The sequence below is a fragment of the Spea bombifrons genome, chromosome 8, assembly GCF_027358695.1.
Source record: "Spea bombifrons isolate aSpeBom1 chromosome 8, aSpeBom1.2.pri, whole genome shotgun sequence".
NCBI lineage: Eukaryota > Metazoa > Chordata > Amphibia > Anura > Pelobatidae > Spea > Spea bombifrons.
Genome location: NC_071094.1, coordinates 18,907,675 through 18,927,539, shown reverse-complemented (window position 1 = coordinate 18,927,539; position 19,865 = coordinate 18,907,675). Strand labels below are relative to the sequence as shown.

Below are 19,865 nucleotides of genomic sequence, written 5' to 3'. Positions count from 1 at the left end.
CAACTGGACCTTCCTTGAGGAGTCACTACGCTGTTACGGGAAGGATTCATTGATTCGTTAATGTCATTATATACAAGCCCGACTGCTAGAGTAATAGGTCAAGGGTTTAAATCAGATTGGTTTAATATCTATAATGGCACTAGGCAGGGATGCCCTTTAGCACCCCTCTTATATGTTCTTACCATAGAACCTTTGGCGTCCAGGATCAGGAACAATGTGGATATCAAGGGGATTAAGATCGGGGATACCGAAAACAAAATTAGTCTATACGCGGATGACGTTTTGATTTCTTTATATGACCCAATGTCATCCCTAAAAGTACTAATGGGCGAACTATTATACTCTAGTCAATTTTCAAATTACAAGTTAAACATTAAAAAGACACAAGCGGCAATGGCAGGCATTCCAGATTTGATAAGAATGAAACTGGAAAAAGAATATGATGGAACATGGGAAATGAATAAGATCGATTATCTAGGTATTATTATTCCACTTAAGATATCCAACATCATTGAAATTAATTATAATAAGCTACGAGTTGAACTGTTAAAACAAATTTCAGCCTGGAAGGGATTATTTGTGTTTTGGCTAGGTAGAATAAATATTATAAGATTCTATATAATTCCCAAATGGCTATATATTTTAAGAATGATACCTATCAGTCTTCCAAATTATTGGATTCAAATATTCCAAAAAAATATAAAAAAAATTCATATGGGCGGATAAAAAACCCAGAGTTTCCAGAAAAATTATTTATGCAAACAAAATGGTCTAAATGTGCCCTGCTTGGTGAGATACGGGCAGGCTAGCCTCCTCTTACACACTCTAAAGATTCAATATAAGCATAGCATCAATGAACTTTTGTTTCATATAGAACAAGAATTGACAGGAATATCTAATCTGGAATGCCTGTTATGGTTGCATCACGATAGGTTCCATATAATATCAAAAAATATAATAAAAAAAATATATACAATGGAATTCTGGTATTCTTTTAAACATCGTATAGGATTGAGAAATAAAATTATGTTATCAGCTCCGCTTGAAATACTACATAATAATATTTCTAATCTGAATCTTAGGAAATGGTGTAAGTTAAAAAATAAAAGAGTTAAAGACATATTGATTGTCTTTTACTCTTTTAAGAATTAAGCATTACCTAAATAAGAATCTATATGTAGAGGATGTATGCGTACAGATTAGTGAAGTATTTTCACGAGAGATAGTTACTAAATGTCTGAAAAGATGTTACTCTATATTAGAGGATATCGAACCCCACTACGTATTAACTCCTTGACTTCTCGGCAACAAGATCTCTGCATTCAAATTGATCAAAAACAATGGGTAAATAGCTTAATGGAAATAAATAGAGGAAGAGTTTGGATGCTGCTGCCATGTTCCTGCTTATGGGTGGGTAGGAAGAAACAAGGAAGTGATTGCGTGGATCTTTTAGCCTTCTGATATTGTTTGTCGGATCCATGAGTTGTTTGTAGTCTGGAACCACGTGTTCTGGAATACCTGAAGGTGACCTCCCACTCAGAATTTTCTTGGCTTTTCTTGTCTAGTGGGTTTTGCTTGAAATCTTCCTTCTCAGTTTTGCCTCCAAAAATAGATGCTCTGGAATATCTTAGTTTGGATATCTCCAAATCCATCTTGGTCTCAGGTCTTGTGGAAGAGCTCTCTTAGTATCAGACATTTGTTTGATGAGATCCTCTATTGATGAGATCCAAATAACTTTACCTTTTTAAGGGGGAGATCGCACAGCGCCAATTGAGATGCCGTATCTGCATTCCTTGACCTAAGCCATACTGCTCTTCTGAAAGACCCATATTCCGTGCAGAAAGCTTCACAACTTCCTCTACCGTATCAATTAGGAAATTTCTTTAAAAGGTGTGTAATGTCTTTATCTGCATCTTCTAATAAATGCTCTTTTGCACTGAAACCCGGATGCCTGAAAAATTCTTCTACCAGCAGTTTCAGCTCTTTTGTCCATGGCGTCCTTGAGACCAGCCACTTGTCCTATAGAAAGGGTAGTTCTCTTAGACAACTGCGCTATTTGCACGTCAACCTGCACATGAAAGACACTAGGGCTGCAACTAACGATTATTTTAATAATCGATTAGTTGGCCGATTATTTTTTCGATTAATCGGATAAAAAAATACATTATTTTAAATTGAAGAAAAATTGCAATAAAAAACGTACAATTTACACTTTCATCTCTTTATTGCAATGGCCTCTCTATTCACCTTCTTATTTTACTGACATAATAATAAAAGCTACAAGAACCCAAACACAGTGTTTCTCAAACTAGGTTTTAATACAAAGTTATTAGTAAATATTAATTAATATGTTAACTATTTTTCATATTTAATAAAAACTGAGAAAAAAGCCTTGTTTATATTTTCTTTTATTTACCAAACTGCCCCAGTTATGCACATCTGACCCCAGCTTGCCACTCTGCCCCCATAAATGCCTTATACCTCTTATATGCCAGAGTCCACTGTGCCCCCGATATGCCACTGTGCCCTTGATATGCCTTATACTCCTTATATGCCAGTGATATGCAACTGAGCCCCCTGATATACCTTTTACCCCCTGATATGCCTAATATCGATATGCCTTATACCCCCTATATGCCCTGAAATTCATAATACCCCCCATACACCACTATAACTCACCCATACACCACTCTGGCTCCTCCCCCTCCCATACATCACTCTGACTCCTCCCCCTCCCATACACCACTCTGGCTCCTCCCCCTCCCATACACCACTCTGGCTCCTCCACCTCTCATACTCCACTCTGCCTCCTCCCCCCTCCCATACACCACTCTGCCTCCTCCCCCTCCTATACATCACTTTGACTCCTCCCTTCCCATACATCACTTTGGCTCCTCCCCTCCCATACATCACTTTGCCTTCTCCCCCCTCCCATATACCACTCTGCCTCCTCCCCCTCCCATACTCCACTCTGCCTCCTCCCCTCTCATACATCACTTTGGCTCCTCCCCCTCCCATACACCACTCTGGCTCCTCCCCCTCCCATACACCACTCTGGCTCCTCCCCCCTCCCATACTCTACTCTGCCTCCTGTGAACCTCTGTTGCTGACAAGACACCAGGGAGCCGGGTAGAGAGGCAGAGTGGCGTATGGGAGGGGGAGGAGCCAGAGTGGTGTATGGGAGGGTGGCTCCCATACACCCCTCTGACTCCTCCCCCTTCCCATACATCACTCTGCCTCTCTACCCGGCTCCGTTACTGACAGGCACTTTCACTGCAGCTTCATAGAAGCCTCAGTGTAAGTGAAGGGCCGTAACGGAGTCTGTCTGTGCGATGCAGACCCTCACCGGATGACAGAGAGGATGATTCTCTGTCAGCCGGTGGGGGTCTGCATCGCACAGACAGACTCCGTTACTCACCTTCACTTACACTGAGGCTTCTATGAAGCTGCAGGGAAAGTGCCTGTCAGAATTGGAGCCGAGTAGAGAGGCAGAGCAGTGTATGGGAGGGGGGAGGAGGCAGATGGGAGGCGGGAGAGAGACGGAAGTGAGAGACCGGCCGACAGTGAGGGGAATCCAGGTCCCCTGCAGCGTTGCGGGGGATCTGGATTCTAGTGTTATAATCCGATCTCTGTTTGAGGTCGGATTATATAAGGAGAGGAGTTTTTCAGAGCATTTCCTCTGAAAAAAACCTCTTTTTATAATCGATAAAAATCTATTCGATTAATCGATAATAAAAATCGTTGACAACGATTTTCATTATCGATTATTATCGATTTTATCGATTAGTTGTTTCAGCCCTAAAAGACACTATGTGAAGCTACAGGATGATCCCACCAAGAAATTTACTAAACAACTCAATAAGATAATAAAAAAACTGCCATACACCATTAAAGACCAGCTAAAACCACTAATACATGAAGATCCAAAATTGGGCTCCTTCTACATGCTACACAAAATACACAAAGAAGGGAACCCAGGGAGACCCATCATCTCAGGAATTGGTACACTGACAGAGAATAGATCTGGCTGGATAGAAAACACCCTGTAACCACTAGTACAACAAACACCCAGCTTCCTTCAGGACACCACAGACCTCTTAAACAAACTGGCTGACCTCCCACAGGACACTCTCCTGACCGCCATGGACGTTGAATCCCTATATACTAACATCCCACACAGAGATGGCATAGCAGCATGCCAGGAATACCTGAACCGACACAACATGGACATTGAATCAGTTTCGCAGCTCATTCAATTTATACTTAACCACAACTATTTCAGGTTTGGACAGGACCTCTACATCCAGAAAACTGGGACTGTGATGGGTACTCGAATGGCGCCACAATACGCTAACCTCTTTATGGCAAAATTAGAAGATTTCATATCCACCTGCCAAACAAAACCCCTGGTGTACCTTCGCTATATAGATGATATTCTAATCATCTGGACCGCCAGCAAAGAGGAACTTCTCACCTTCTGATCATTATGGCAGCCCCTGATCACTTGTCGGTGACATTTTAAGTCACTGATTATTGATCGGTCTCCCTCATCAATGTCCGTGGCCTAAACTTGTCACTAACAAGCCTGAAAACTTTCACAATTACCCTAGTTGAGCCCCTTGACTTGTCTAGTGTTCATAAACATATACTTTTATGGGGTAATTTAAAGTGGGGGTCCCCAGTAAACCAATTTCTGAAAATTCCAAATTTGAAAACTAAAATGCACATGTTCCAGTTTTGCCCTCATAGCTTCCTCAAAAAATGCATGAACCATGCATGTGAGACCTTGTTGGGGGATGTTGGTGAACACAATTTGGTGGTTTTTTTCTGCAGTTCCACATACTCTATACAAAATATAATATGAAATCTAAAGCAACATTGCAATATATGCAAAACCCCCCACAAAAATATAAAAATACCTCAAAATTTGGCAGCAATTGGTGATAAAATCCCTGTTTGAAAAGTGTCAAAATTACCCTAGTTGTACACCTTGACTTATCTACTGTTCATAAACATATAATTTTGGGGGATAATCAGTATCTGTGACAACAATTGCAGTTATTAGCCTCATGCCAAATTTGAAAAAAATTACATTTTAAAAATGTGATGCAATGGGAAGATATTGCTGGAGAGATGTAGTTCCATTTAACTTTTCTGTGCATTAAGTAGCTCCGACCTCAGCGGGCTCTTGCTCTAAAAAAAAGCACATAACATATGCAGGAGTTCTTGTAAATCACTTCAGGGAGAACACTTTATAATGCAATGTAAATTCAGGGAGCTGAAATCATAACTCTGCTGCAAACGCTACTTACATTCTCCGTTTAGTCAATAAACCCCAAACTCTGTATGGTACTCATTGAGCTTTTCCAATATAAGGCTGGAGTATTTCATGTCCTTCGCAAAGGTTAAATGGTCTACATGTTTTAAAAGCTGTTTATTAACATGCATATTAACTTTTTTTGTGTATATTAATTAAGGTGTTAAGTGGTCAGTTAACTTATGGGTTAATTTGGCTGACCAGACTCTACTCCACTGTTCATTAATCTGCGAGTTAGATGCATGCAAGTATCCATGGCTTTATATTTTACAATTGGGAGTATGTGAACTTGTGTGACCTCACCTATGATTTGCAAAATTAACATTGGCCCACTATAACATATTTTAAATGAAAAAAAAATGGAGGTCCCAACAGTAGGTTGACAATTCTCTTGCCCTGCAAGGAGGTGTGTGGGCTAAATAAATATTCTGTGAGGAGTATGTTCATTTATGTCCCCCTTTCCCTTACCACTTGCTTTGTGGGATAAGGGATTGAATGATGAAAATACATCCAATGAGATGAGGGGTTAATGTATATGGTGTCTTTGCCATCCACCTAGAACCCCCCTCCCTCAATCCCTGACTTATAGGATGCGAAGGGTCGGGTTACTTAGAACCTACCTACTCCACTACTCCTAAGTTCCTCTGGTAAAATGAGAAAAAAGGTTTATATATCTTAACCCAAAAAAGAATTAAAAAAAAAATGAAAAATAGAAAATCTTCCCTGATGGCACTGTCATATAATGGGTGCTGGTGAATTTGCAAGTTGGACGTTGGTATTTTTTGCCAACTCGTGAGCGCTCAAACCTTAGTGAATAGAGGTGCCATCTTTTTAGTACTTGGGCATCACCTTTTATTTTTATTTCAACAAGAAGAATAGATAATTGTTTGTGTTTAATGTCTTTATGTTTTACTAATTCTTGATTGAGGACAAGCATTTATTATATGCTGAACTTTCATAGATGCTACAATAAATATCTATAAAAATGGTTATTCTTTTACATGTACCATGTTGTTCCTTTATCCCATTAGGAGTACACTGTAGATGTTTTCTTCAGGCAAAGCTGGCTGGATGAAAGGTTAAAATTTAATGGACCCATGAAGACACTGCCCCTCAATAACCTACTTGCCAGCAAGATCTGGACCCCAGATACCTTCTTTCACAATGGAAAAAAATCAGTAGCCCACAATATGACAACGCCAAACAAGCTTTTGAGGCTCATTGACAATGGAACCCTTCTCTACACAATGAGGTAAGGGGCAAGGATAACACTATAGGTCACGCAGGGGACACATTTTTACAGTTATACACCTTGATGGTATTATTATTATGCTTTATTCATAAAGCGCCGACAGATTCCGCAGCGCTGTACAAAGATGAAAATGTTACAGCTAATGACAAGAACAATACAGCAATTGACATACAGATACAAGAGTAATGAAGGGCCCTGTTCCTGCAGGAACTTACAGTCTAGGTATGGTATTTTACTATGCCCTGTCCAAAGTTCAATTTAGATGTCAAAAGGGTCTATACACTAAACTGCGACTGCTTGGAAGAATGGATGTTTCTAGTAGGAAACAAAAGTCCAACTAACAAATTACTAAGGCTAACTTACATTAACAGTCCCAAAATGACTATGGGAGAATAGTCCCCAGTTATAGCCCCCTCACCCCTCTCATTCCTAGTGGGGTGTGATATAAAAGTATCATTTAAACTAGACTTGTGCATTCAGATTGGTACAAACTTTGTTTGTCTGGTACAAACAACTTTTTAATGAAATATGCCTGCTTTGTGCATTGGTACAAAACTCCGATAACATGAAGGGTTCCTGACGAAACAACTGAAAAAAAAAATGACAAAAGATTTATTCACTGTGAGACTGTGAACCCCAGGGAGTTGATTGGCATGGCATCTGGGTACAGCTGGTATGCAGATTTTACATATGGGTCCCTTGGGTGGAGCAATTGGAGAGCAGGGTGGGCCAATGCTCTGTTCCCCCATTCTGTGAAAATTCCATGCCGGCTTTTCCAGGAGGCTAGAAGTCTGCAGGATCCGGTCCGGGATTCCTATGGGGGCCGGCGTCTGGCATAGGTGCTGGGCATTAAAAACCCCTGGAGCATGATACTCAGAGAGACTGTTGGGGGAAGAGGAAGTTTTCCTGAGCTCCATGGGCAAGGAGAGGCCCTGAAGAAGACCATCCCTGAGCCAAGCGAGGCAATACCTGCCTGGACCTGTGTGTGCTGTCTGGGGGAGGTTTTCTAGAGCCTGGCTTAGCTGGGTCTGGCGGGGAGGTCAAGTTAGTGGATGATTAGGCTGGTCAGTCTGGGCCAGCATAGTTTAGTTAGAGAGGGCTCCAATTGTGAGCTAGTTGTTTATTTTTACGATTTGGTTTTGGGATTTGCGTTAAAATAAAGCACTGTTTTGCAACAAGCTGGTGTTCCCAACTCTGATTACCCTAGAGGACTGTGCTTAGAACCCCTAAATGTGACATGTATGGCCCTCATGCTACAGGGTTTGTCACAGCCCCCAATTACAAACTGTTTTGGCACTCTTGGTTAAGGTAAAGTGGAAATATACTGTGTGTGGATGGGTATCAGAAACTTTACTGGTACGGTTGAATTGGAGAAGCTGTAATATGCTGCAGTCTATGTATTTAATTAACTGATATACAGGAGACATTTTTCCTCATTTTAGGGCTTTTGTTTACTTTAAAAATGCCTCTACATTTTGATTAGCACAAAACAAACATGTTTGACAAAATTAGGGATTTTACTGTGCCTGCACATGGTGTGTTCTAGTTGCTTATTAAAAACAGTCATGTGAAAAGAGAGTACACCCTCTTTGAGTTCTATGGTTTTACAGATCAGGACATAACAATCTGTTCCTGTCAGGACTCCACCCTGTCACTATTTAGGTGGACTATTTAGGTGTCATGTCCGTTGCAGCCTCTAGAGATCACCTGTCAGATCACAGTAACTTGTATGCTAACAACCTGACCAGATGCATCTGCTTACCTGGTTGCAATCCTCCCTCTTAAATACCTGTTGATTCCATCATTCCAGGCCTTTGCACTGCAGTATATTCAGCCCCTGCTGTTTCTCTGCTTCCTGGCCTTGTTCTGTCTCTAGTAGTTCTGTTGGATTCTACTTGTTTTGACCCGGCTTGTCCTGATTTTGATCTTGGCTCCTGATTTTGCTGTTATTCGTGATCTCCTGGTATTGATGCGGCTTGCCTGACCATGTCTGCCCTGTCTGAGGACTCCCTGGCATGTGTCCAGTGCCTTGCATGAGGGCTTTCCAGCTGTGTGCCCTGCCCGAGGGCTTTCCAGCTGTGTGCCCTGCCCAAGGGCTTTCCAGCTGTGTGCCCTGCCCGAAGGCTTTCCAGTCATATGCCCTGCACCCTGTATGAGGACTGCCTGCCAGAAGTCCGGTGCCCTGCCCGACTTACCAGGCAGTCCTCATGTTCATCCCCAGGCAGTCCTCATGTTCACTCACGTCCCAGCAAATTCACCCAAAAGTCAGACCTTGCAGTGCTTGGTGAAATTGCAAAAAAAATAATAATCCAAGAATCTCAGACTCTTCAGGGCCTCAGAATGTTAAATGTTAAAGTTCATGACAGTACTCCAGGTTGTGGGAGCAGGGTCTTAACACTCCCCACTCCCTGTCCATTTCCCCTTTAAATGAGGGTGTTTCCCGCGATGTCAGCGGGACCGCCCACTGACATCAGCGGGCAGTCCTGGCTACGTCCTGCAAGTCCAGACCTCACTCGATGGAAATGCCATGATGGCATGTTAAGAGAGCTGTGCATAAACAAGTGCTGATAAACCTCAACCTACTGAAGTAACATTGTAAAGAAGAGTGGGGCAAAGTTCTTCCACCATGTTGTGAGAGCCTGATAAAATCATACAGAAAATGATTACTTTAAGTTTTTACTGCTAAAGGCGGTTCCACAAGCAATTAAATCATAAGGTTACTTAATTCCTCACACATGAATTCCCCACTTTGGCTTTATTTTGTTGAATAAATCATCACACGGTACAATATGTCAACTGTTGTTCATCTGAGGATGTATTTACATCATTTTTAGACCTGCTAAGGAACAGATGATTGTTTGTTATTATGTCCTCATATGTAAAACTATAGAATTCAAAGAGGGTGTACTTTCTTTTTAACACAACGGTATACTGTTCTCGAGCAGCGTTTAGTTTGGACAGTTGCCTATTTACGCTACTAGCCAAACCTCTATCTTGTGGACAACACACCAAAAAAATACTATCTTCATGTCACGCACAGCCAAGTTGGAGACACCAGAGTTGGGTTGAACCTCAAGAGTAAACAATACCATAGTCCTATAAGCCGAGGTCAGCATACCAGGAATCAGGATCATCGGATAAGGAGCCAGGGTCAGGAGACTGGAGAATCAACGTCAAGGTAAAACAAGCCAAGGTCAAACATGTAAGAACTGAGAGAGGATAACGCACATTGAGGACAAGCACTATGGAGCATAGGCAGCCATCAGAGGGCAAGGATTACTGGGAATTAAAAGGTTTAAATAGGGAACAAAAGGATGGGGCACGGAATTCAAATTTGGCACCAAAATCAGTTTGAAACATCACTTCCGATTGTCAGGGCCCCCAGCTTTCTGTAAGTGGAGGGGGTCTCCCTCTTCTCTGTGGCGGTTGTTGCAGCTGTGAAGAGGAGGGGTTCTCCCCCTTCTTTGAGCAGAGGGCAGAGAAGAGGAGTGCCATGCAGATACGTAACACTTCATATTTATTCATTGATAAATATTGGTGACAAAATCAGGCATTTTACTGCGCTTGCGGACAGTTTGACTGTGTTTTAGTTGTTTCAAATGTAGGTTCTGTAATTGAGCTGAGTTGATTGAGACAGTTATGTTACCAGTCAAGCATCTAATTTGTGGACCACGCATGCACGGTTCCACCAGTTAGTACACCGCCATATGAAAACATGCCTCTTCTGGGTTCTGTACAGCCCCTCTTAAAAGGACATATATCGCATTTGCCCTCCAAGCCTCGTTTCCACTACAAAGCGAGGGGGCTGGAATTGGAGGACTATTTGAGTCCTAAGAACACAGTGATTGCCAGTTTTAGTGCCTTGTGCATTGTGGCTCCCATATCGTACTGATCTATTATTCCAGTTTTGACCCTTGGCTTATCCACAACCTCTCCTGCATATCCACAGTCCTTAACCTTGGCAAGTACCTGACTGAGAGATACTTAGGCCTGCCTACCTGGTTGCCGACCCAGGCCATGTCGTCTGACTTTTCCAGTCCTTGTCCTTAGCTTGCATGTCTGCCTGGTTACCTTCTTCGGCTTGCCTGAAAACCACCCCTGCTGCTACACTTTCACCTTGGCATATTACCGTATTTGCTCGATTATAAGACGACCCCCCAAAATCTGAATATTAACTTAGGAAAAAAAGAAAAAGCCTGAATATAAGACGAAAAAAGTTTTACCAGTAAATGTTAATTCATGTAAACTATTTTTTTTTATAAAAGCTATGATTGAGAAAAATATTTTTTTGTTTTTATTTCCTTGTATTTTCCAACCTGTCCCCCAGTTACGCACATCTGCCCCCAGGCTTGCCACACCAATATGGCACTGTGTGCCTTTTAACCCTCTAAATGCCACTGTGCCCCATGAAATGCATATAGGGAGGTATAAGGCATTCCAGGAGGCAGAGTGGCATTAAGGGAGTTAAAAGGCATTGTATAGAGCACTCTGCCTCCAGAAATGCCTTATACCCCTATATGCCACTCTGGCATTTAGGGGGTTAAAAGGCATATTATGGGGCAGAGTGGCATATAGGGAGGTATAAGGCATTTCAGGAGGCAGAGTGCTCTATTAAATGCCCCCTTAACGCCACTCTGCCTTCTGAAATACCTTATACCTCCCTATAAGCCACTCTGCCCCATAATATGCTTTTTAACCCCCTAAGTGCCTGAGTGGCAAATAGGGGTATAAGGCATTCCAGAAATGCCCTATGCCCCCATTTAACACACACACACACTTACTTACCGGTGCTTCCAATTTCCTGCTGTATTGCCGGGGCAGCGGGTTGACGTCTCCTTCCACTGCAGCTGGAAGGAGGTGGAGTTGGCAGCGGGGGTTTGTCTGCGTCCGTCGCGCATACCTTCCCCGGCTGTCAGAGATCAGAGTTCCCCGCACCGGTGCGGGGAACTCTGATCTCTGACAGTCGGGGAAGGTATGCGCGACGGACGCAGACAAACCCCCGCTGCTAGCCACACCTCCTTACGGCTGCAGCGGACGTTGTCTACGTGGATCACGTAGACGTCAACCCGCTGTCCCGGCAATACAGCAGGAAGCACCGGTAAGTGTGTGTGGGGGGGGTGTTAAATGGGGGGGGGGCAGGAGGATCCAGGTCCCCTGCAGCGGTGCGGGGGATCTGGATCTTAGTCTCATAATCAGACCTCTATTTGAGGTCTGATTAGAAGACGACCCCGATTAGAAGACGAGGGGTATTTTTCAGAGCATTTGCTCTGAAAAAAACCTTGTCTTATAATCGAGCAAATACGGTAATATGCTCATATGCCATCCATCCATTTTAACAGTTGCCGGCTCCTCACAACTCCATCCCGCAATGAACACCTCTATACCATTAAGCAATACAGACAGCAAAAGGCCATCACCTTCCAGACTGGGTTCTACCTCTACTTCTCCACCCACTGTGGTAACTTGTCTTCTCCCCATAAACAAAGGGAATAGGTTAAGGTGGGCGTTCTTAGAATCCTTCCCTCCCACAGTTCACTAAAGGAAGTGATGAAACAGGATGTGATGTCAAATGAAGGGTATATAATATAATACCACACATGGACTCCTTCTGTTCTTTTTCCTTTTCCTCCATGGTGGATGTGGTAAGAGTCAGCTCCCAGAAGTGAGCTATTATCGGATCTGGAGGCTTAACATTGGGTGAGATCAAATTGTGTTGAAGGGAATTGTTATATGTATAGAGAGAGAGATAAAAGAGGGTTGTTGTCCTGTGGGGTTTGGCTATGCGTGTGTATATGAGATAAATGTGTTTGCTGTGTTGTTACCTTATAATAAATACCTTTTAATGTAGACAAACCTTTGTGAGATATTTTTATATTTGGTTTAAACACCACATTTGGCGACCACGAATTTTAGACTTCTACAAAGGATATTTATGAGGAAATAACATATTAATAGGCAGCCAGATATAGCCTTTGGGGGTATATATATATATGTAAAAAAAAAAAAATTTCATGCCAATTGTCTTACTTGTTCTTTGGGTTTACAAAATAGAGTATTAACTCTTAGTATTGTATAACATTATTGTTTTGTACATTACATGTATCAACTATTTTAAGTTAAGTAGCAAGTTATTGTTTTGAGGAACAATATAGGTTATTTTGTGTTTGAATGTGCCAGTCCAGGCTTCCATTTTGAAAAGACCAGTTTACAAAATAGAGTATTCAGTCTTAGTATTGTATGACCTTATTGTTTTGTACATTACATGTTTTAACAATTTTTAAGTTAAGTAGTAAGTATTTATATATTCATTGTATTGTGACGAGGTGATTGTGTTGACTAACAATATAGGTTATTTTGCGTTTTAATGTGTTAGTTCAGACCTCCATTTTTAAACATATCAGTTTAGGCCTTTATGCTACTTGCCTTTGTGTTTGAATGTGCCAGTCTAGGCCTCCATTTTGAAAAGACCAGACTCCATTTTTGTTTTTGAATTATCCTAGTTCGGGCCTAGATTTTACCGACCATCCAGGCCTTGAATTTCTTTTTATATGTTAGTTTAGGGATTTGGTATACTTGCCTTTCTGGGTCTTACTTGTTCTTTGGGTTTACAAAATAGAGTATTCAGTCTTAGTATTGTATAACCTTATTGTTTTGTACATTGCATGTTTTTAGGGCTGCAACAACTAATCGATAAAATCGATAATGAAATTCGTTGGCAACGAATTTCATTATCGATTAGTTGAATCGATTATTATCGATTATAAAATGAGGGTTTTTTCAGAGCAAACGCTCTGAAAAATCTCCCTCATTATATAATCCGTTTAGTCTGACTCACCGTCTCACAGCAGCAGCTCCTACTTACTCCCCCTCCCTGTAATCACTGTGACAACTGGCCCCGCCCCTTCCTTCTCCAGGCCAGAACCACATGGCTGTGACACTCATCTAACTGTAAGTATATGTATGTATGTATATATATATATATATATATATATATATATATATATATATATATATATATAATGTGTATATACCGTATTGGCCCGAATATAGGCCGCACTTTTTCCCCCCACTTTAAGACTTTAAAGTGGGGGTGCGGCCTATATTCGGGGTCTAGCGCCCGACGCCCGGGACATGCAGCGGGGTTAGGATACAGATCCCCCGCAGCGGTGCAGGGGACCTGCATCCTACTGTCTGATACGCTCAGACAGCCTCCCCTGCCGGCACGTTCCACGGGGGGAGTACCGGCGCGGGAGGTTGTCTAAGCGCATCGCAACGACGTTCACCGGCAGCGGCGATGCGCCGTTGCCGGTGAACGTCCGCACAATGCATTTTAACCCCCCCGACTTACCAGGGCAGACTCCCGGGTGTCTTGCAGGGCCGGCGGAAGACACCTACGCAATATGCGTATACAACTTCCGGTGCCGGTACTTCCGCTGAGTGCCGGCACCGGGAGTTGTATACACGATGTGCATAGATGTCCCCCTCCAGCCCCGTAAGACACCCTGGAGTCTACTCTGGTAAGTTGGGGGGGAGGACAGAGTGGCAGCATATCTCGGGGGGGGGACAGAGTGGCAGCATATCTCGGGGGGGGGAGGACAGAGTGGCAGCATATCTCCGGGGGGGGGACAGAGTGGCAGCATATCTCGGGGGGGACAGAGTGGCAGCATATCTCGGGGGGGAGGACAGAGTGGCAGCATATCTCGGGGGGGACACAGAGTGGCAGCATATCTCGGGGGGGGAGAGGACAGAGTGGCAGCATGTTTTTTGGTGCTTTTTTAAAGAAAAAAACTTTTAAAAAAGCACCAAACTTTTAGGGGGCGGCCTATATCCGAGCCAATACGGTATGTATGTAATATATATATATATATATTTGGGCTACTGAAAATTAGGGGAGGTGGGGGTTAATTTAGGGGCAGTTATGGTTAGTGGGGTGTTTAGGGTTAATTTAGGGGCAGTTATGGTTAATTGGGTGTTTAGGGTTAATTTAGGGGCAGTTATGTTAATAGGGTGTTTAGGGTTAATTTAGGAGCAGCTGTGGTTAATGGGGTGTTTGGGGTTAATTTGAGGCAGTTGTGGTTAATGGTGTGTTTAGGGTTAATTTAGGGGACGCTGTGGTTGATGGGGTCTTTAGGGTTAATTTAGGGGATGCTGTGGTTAAGGGGGTGTTAAGGGTTAATTTAGGGGCAGTTATGGTTAATGGGGAGTTTAGGGTTAATTTAGGGGAATCTAAATCCTGGGGGCAGTGAAGTGACATATCTGGGGGTATAAGGCATATACAGTATATAAGGCATATGTGGGGAGGGCAGTGTGGCTTGTCTGGGGAGGACGGAGTGGTGTATCAGGGTGTATAAGGCATATCTGGGGGTAGAGTGGCATATCTGGGGGTAGAGAAGTGGCATGTCTGGGAGGCAGGGTGGCATGTCTGGGGAGGATGGAGTGGGGTATCAGGGGATATAAGGCGTATCAGGCACAGTGGCAGATGTGGGAGGCAGCGTGGAGTGGCAGATGTGGGAGGCAGCGTGGCATATGTGGGAGGCATTGTGGAGTGGCAGATGTGGGAGGCAGCATGGCGTGGCATATGTGGGGAGGGCAGGGTGGCATGTCTGGGGAGGATGGAGTGGTGTTTCAGGGGGTATAAGGCGTATCAGGCACAGTGGCATGTGGGGGGTAGAGTGGAGTGGCAGATGTGGGAGGCAGCGTGGCGTGGCAGATGTGGGAGGCAGCGTGGCGTGGCATATGTGGGAGGCCGCATGGAGTGGCATATGTGGGCGGCAGCGTGGAGTGGCAGATGTGGGAGGCAGCGTGGAGTGGCAGATGTGGGAGGCAGCGTGGAGTGCTGTGGTAGGCAGCGTGGCATATGTTGGGGGGCAGCATGGCATGTCTGGGAGGCAGCGTAGCAAGCCTGGGCTCAAATGTGCATATATTGGGGGGCTGGTTGGGAAATAAAGACAAGAAATGTATTATCAAAGTTTTTTTATTCTGCTGTTTGTATTTAACATCATTTGTTTAGTAAATTATACTAAATAAATGAAAAATTTACATTAATTTTTTTTATCCGATTAATCGATTAATCGAAAAAATAATCGGCCAACTAATCGATTATTAAAATAATCGTTAGTTGCAGCCCTACATGTTTTAACTATTTTTAAGTTAAGTAGTAAATATTTACATATTCATTGTATTGTGACGAGGTGATTGTGTTGAGTAACAATATAGGTTATTTTGCGTTTCCATTTTTAAACATATCAGTTTAGGTCTTTATGCTACTTGCCTTTGTGTTTGAATGTGCCAGTCCAGGCTTCCATTTTGAAAAGACCAGACTCCACTTTTGTTTTTGAATTATCCTAGTTTGGGCCTAGATCTTACCAACCACCCAGGCCTTGATTTTTCTACTGGCTTTTTACTTGGTCTTTGGTATTTGTAAAGTACATGTTTTAATTACTTTAAAGCTAATTAGCAAGTGTTATATCTTATTCATCTCCAGGGTTTAGCTAGTGAGTTTGTGTACAGTTAGTAGGAATGTCTTTTCCAGGGGCCAACTATTTTTCATCAGAAGTACATGAGTACTTTAGGAAGTACATTCAGAAACATGATGGTCCATATGAGCTTCCAGAGCCAGCAAACCCAAGCTGTGATAGAGAGGAGAGATTAATGGATATACTAACACAAGTGGTGAATAACAAAATGTATAGTACAAAGAAAAGGAAATGTTTGGTCGCACAAGTTGTTGTAACCACAATAGGGGGCCTAGCAGATATAGTAATAGAATTACGGCAGCATAGTTTAGAAGCAACAAATAAAATGGAGGAAGCAATGAACAGTAGGGATTGTTTAAAAATAACAGCTTTGAGAACAACTACAATTGTTACAGAATTAGAAAAAGAATTAAGAGAAATAGAAGAGCAGAGGGATGCTTATGGAATAAAAATAACAGAACTTCAAAACATAATCTTAGATTTCAAAAATAGAACAAAGTTAGAAGGGAGACAGGAAGAAGTCAGGGATAGTCCCAAATTGTATCCAGACCTGAGTTCTGGCAAAGAGTTCTTCTGTTCCTCCACAATAAATTCCACAAATAAATACCATACCACAAGCACCAGTTATTATATCCGAATTATTCAATGCCAGGCAAACACCAACAGGATTTTCTATGCAGACTCGACCCATGACTATGGCAGGTAAAGACAATTTTCAGAAATGGTGGGGAAGTATGCCAACTAACAACTTTAATAATTTTACACATTGGTTCATGAGGGGAGCAGAAAGAGCTAAAAAAGGAGGCCTCAACTTAGAGGAATGGACAGAACTTTTAGAATATGCTATGGGCCCTATGGCTAGTAGACTATTGGGGTTTAATCAAAGTGTGTCTGACCAGGCAGGCAGAATTGCTGCAACAAATTTCTATCTACTCACTATTGAGAAAGAAATAGCTAATATCACCATGAGAGCAACAGACGGCCCTAGAGAGGTAGCTCAAAGAATATTTTTATGGTGGACATTACGTCAACCACAACAACCCCTGGTGTTGGGGTCACCAGAACACATAGCTAAAGTAATGGAAGCCCTTCCCCGGGAGTGTCAAGAATTTGTCAGGCTTTTTGACCCAACCCCAACAGACTTAGAAATGGTACTAACTAGAGCAGATAAGTGGTGGATCAAGCATCTTTTCACAGAGCAAGCCTGTACTGTTTCTTCTGTGAAAACATTCAAGGTTGAGACTGGTAGAGATATAGATGGTAATTGGAGAAACAGGAGGTGGGATGGATCTCAGAACAAGAGGGATAATGAGAATTGGAGACAAAAACAAGACTTTGATAAAAGATGGGGAGATTCGCAGAGGGACCAGAGGAACAGAGATGGTAGCAAGTGGAGGACTAATCAAGAGGGAGAGAGAAATTGGAACATAGGATATTGGGAGCTCAGAAGCCAGAAGGATAGGGTAGAAGAAGAAAATGACATACTTAAAAAAAGGATAGCTGAGTCAGAGAGGAAGTTGAAGGAATGTGATGGCAAGATGCAATATAGTGTAATCAAGGAAGAACAGAATAAGAGTGAGTCACAATGACTAGTTCCAGCCCCTGCACCACAGTATCTCATTCATGCAGCTCATTTAACCATGGATAAGGCAGGTCGGCCTACCATTTATACAGTCATTGCAGGGGTAGGAAGAAATATGTTGGTAGATACTGGAGCAGCCGTTACAATGACCAACAGAGTCGTAAATGGGGATTGTTCGGTACGTATTGTGGGAGCCACTGGAAGTCCACAGGAGGTCAGAGCGGGCCCAATTGAGATGGAAGTTGGGGGAAAAACATTACAAGTAGAAGCAATAGTGGGTTGGCCAGAAGAAATATTGGGAATCGAAGCTTTAAAAAAAGGAAATTTTATTGTAGACCTTGCCAATTTATGTTTGTGGAAGACAGAAAAAGTGGATCAGGTAAATACAGAACAGACAGAAGGGGCTGTGTGCCCAATGGCATATATTGTCTCTCCAATAAAAAGTCTGGGGAAAAACAATTTGAAGCTAGAACAACAACCAGAATGGCTGCAGAAGCTAGTCCAAGACATACCAGTTTGGGCTGCAGACAAATTAGATTGTGGAGGGATGAAAGGGATGGTCTTGTTGGAAGGAGATGACCCACAATGGCAAAGGCAATATCCAGTCCCAAGGGAATCAGTGGCACCAATCACTGAGATGATAGAAATGCTGGAAAGACGTGGCATTATTAAGTCTGGAAATGGGTATGCATGCAGTTCACCTTGTTGGCCTGTGAGAAAAGCTATATTAAGAGGGAATGAAGATGGAAAAGCAGCCTCATCATGGAGACTTACAATTGATTACAGGGCTGTGAACAAACTTGCAAAAAGAATGGCTCCTGTTGTTTCTGTTTATTGTGAAATGATGTCCAAAATTTCCCCAAAAATGAAAGTGTTCAGTGTAATAGATGTGGCAAATGGATTTTGGTCTATTCCCCTTGCTGAAGAATGCCACTAATGGACTGCATTCACCTGGGAGGGACGACAATATGCTTTCACAGTACTGCCACAGGGGTACTGTGACTCCCCAGCCATTTTTCACACATACATGAAAAATGCATTGACAACTTTTCCCCGACCGGAACGCATCATCCAATATGTTGATGATGTTCTTTTACAATCTCCAAACATGGAAGAACACAAAGAAGTTCTGGCAATATTATTACAATGCATAATGGAAGCTGGACTTAAGCTAAATGGGGCTAAGGCACAATTGGCATGCCAAAGAGTCAATTTCTTAGGAGTCACCATATCAGGAAATGGACGATCAATTGATCACGATAGGGCAAAAGTAATTGCTCAATTACCCATTCCCACAGACCGCACAGCACTCCAATCATTGCTTGGAATAATGGGATTTTGTCGTGAATTTACCCCACGATATGTACAACTGGCAAAACCCCTTTATGAAATTCTCAGAGCACAGAATTGTGACTGGACAGAGGAACACTCTCTTGCAGTACATGAATTGAAAACCGAACTGGGGAGTGCACCAACTCTGGCATCTCCAGACCATGAAAGGGAATTCAGATTATACCCAATTACAATGTCAGACTCACATGGAGCAGTCGTGGGGACATACAGAACGTCCAGTCGGCTTTGGATCTCAGATGTTGTCTGCTGTAGAGCTGAAATTCGGATGGTGTGAGAGATTGATCTTAGCAGCATACTGGGCTATTAGAAGATTTAAATACCTATTTGGCACTGTTGTGAATCCTGCCGACTACGCCAATTGTTGTGGTTGTGGATTTAATTAAGGTAATCAGGGAACCTTAATAACAACAATAAAATTTATTTAATCTATATACACTCTGTATCTTGGTATATAATATGAGGTATTCCAGTTGTAACGGACTGGGTCCAAACAGATGACTAAAAGAACCCAGCGCGCCCAAAGATTGTGTGCAGGAGTTACGGTGCAGTAGTGGAGTTGAACAGGGTCTGGTTGCAGGGTGACCGCACTCACCTGGGTGTTGAGTATCCAGGGTTGTGCAGCCAAACACCAGTGCCCTGATATAGCAGCAGATGGAACAGGCACCCTGGAACAGGCATGAAACTTCACACATGTGCGGGATGCTGCAGGCTGGGAGTATGGAAGCTAAGCAAAGGGTAATATAGCAGACACATAACAAGCAAGGGAAAGGGATACCAGGCAAGAAACATGACATACAAGATATACAAGATACAGGGCACAAGACAAGGAATAAACATAACCAGACAAGATATGCATGATACAGGGCACTAGACAAGGAATAAACA

The 19,865-nt window shown here is 42.7% G+C and overlaps 1 protein-coding gene across 1 annotated transcript in view; it reads left to right on the top strand.

The window, feature by feature from the left end:
• LOC128503631 (gamma-aminobutyric acid receptor subunit alpha-3-like) overlaps window positions 1-19,865 on the top strand; it is a 210,714-nt gene that overhangs the window by 62,434 nt on the left and 128,415 nt on the right. Inside the window, exon 5 of the mRNA XM_053473782.1 lies at window positions 6,349-6,569. Within this exon, the coding sequence (XP_053329757.1) occupies window positions 6,349-6,569 (221 nt within the window). The remainder of the gene's footprint in view (window positions 1-6,348; window positions 6,570-19,865) is intronic.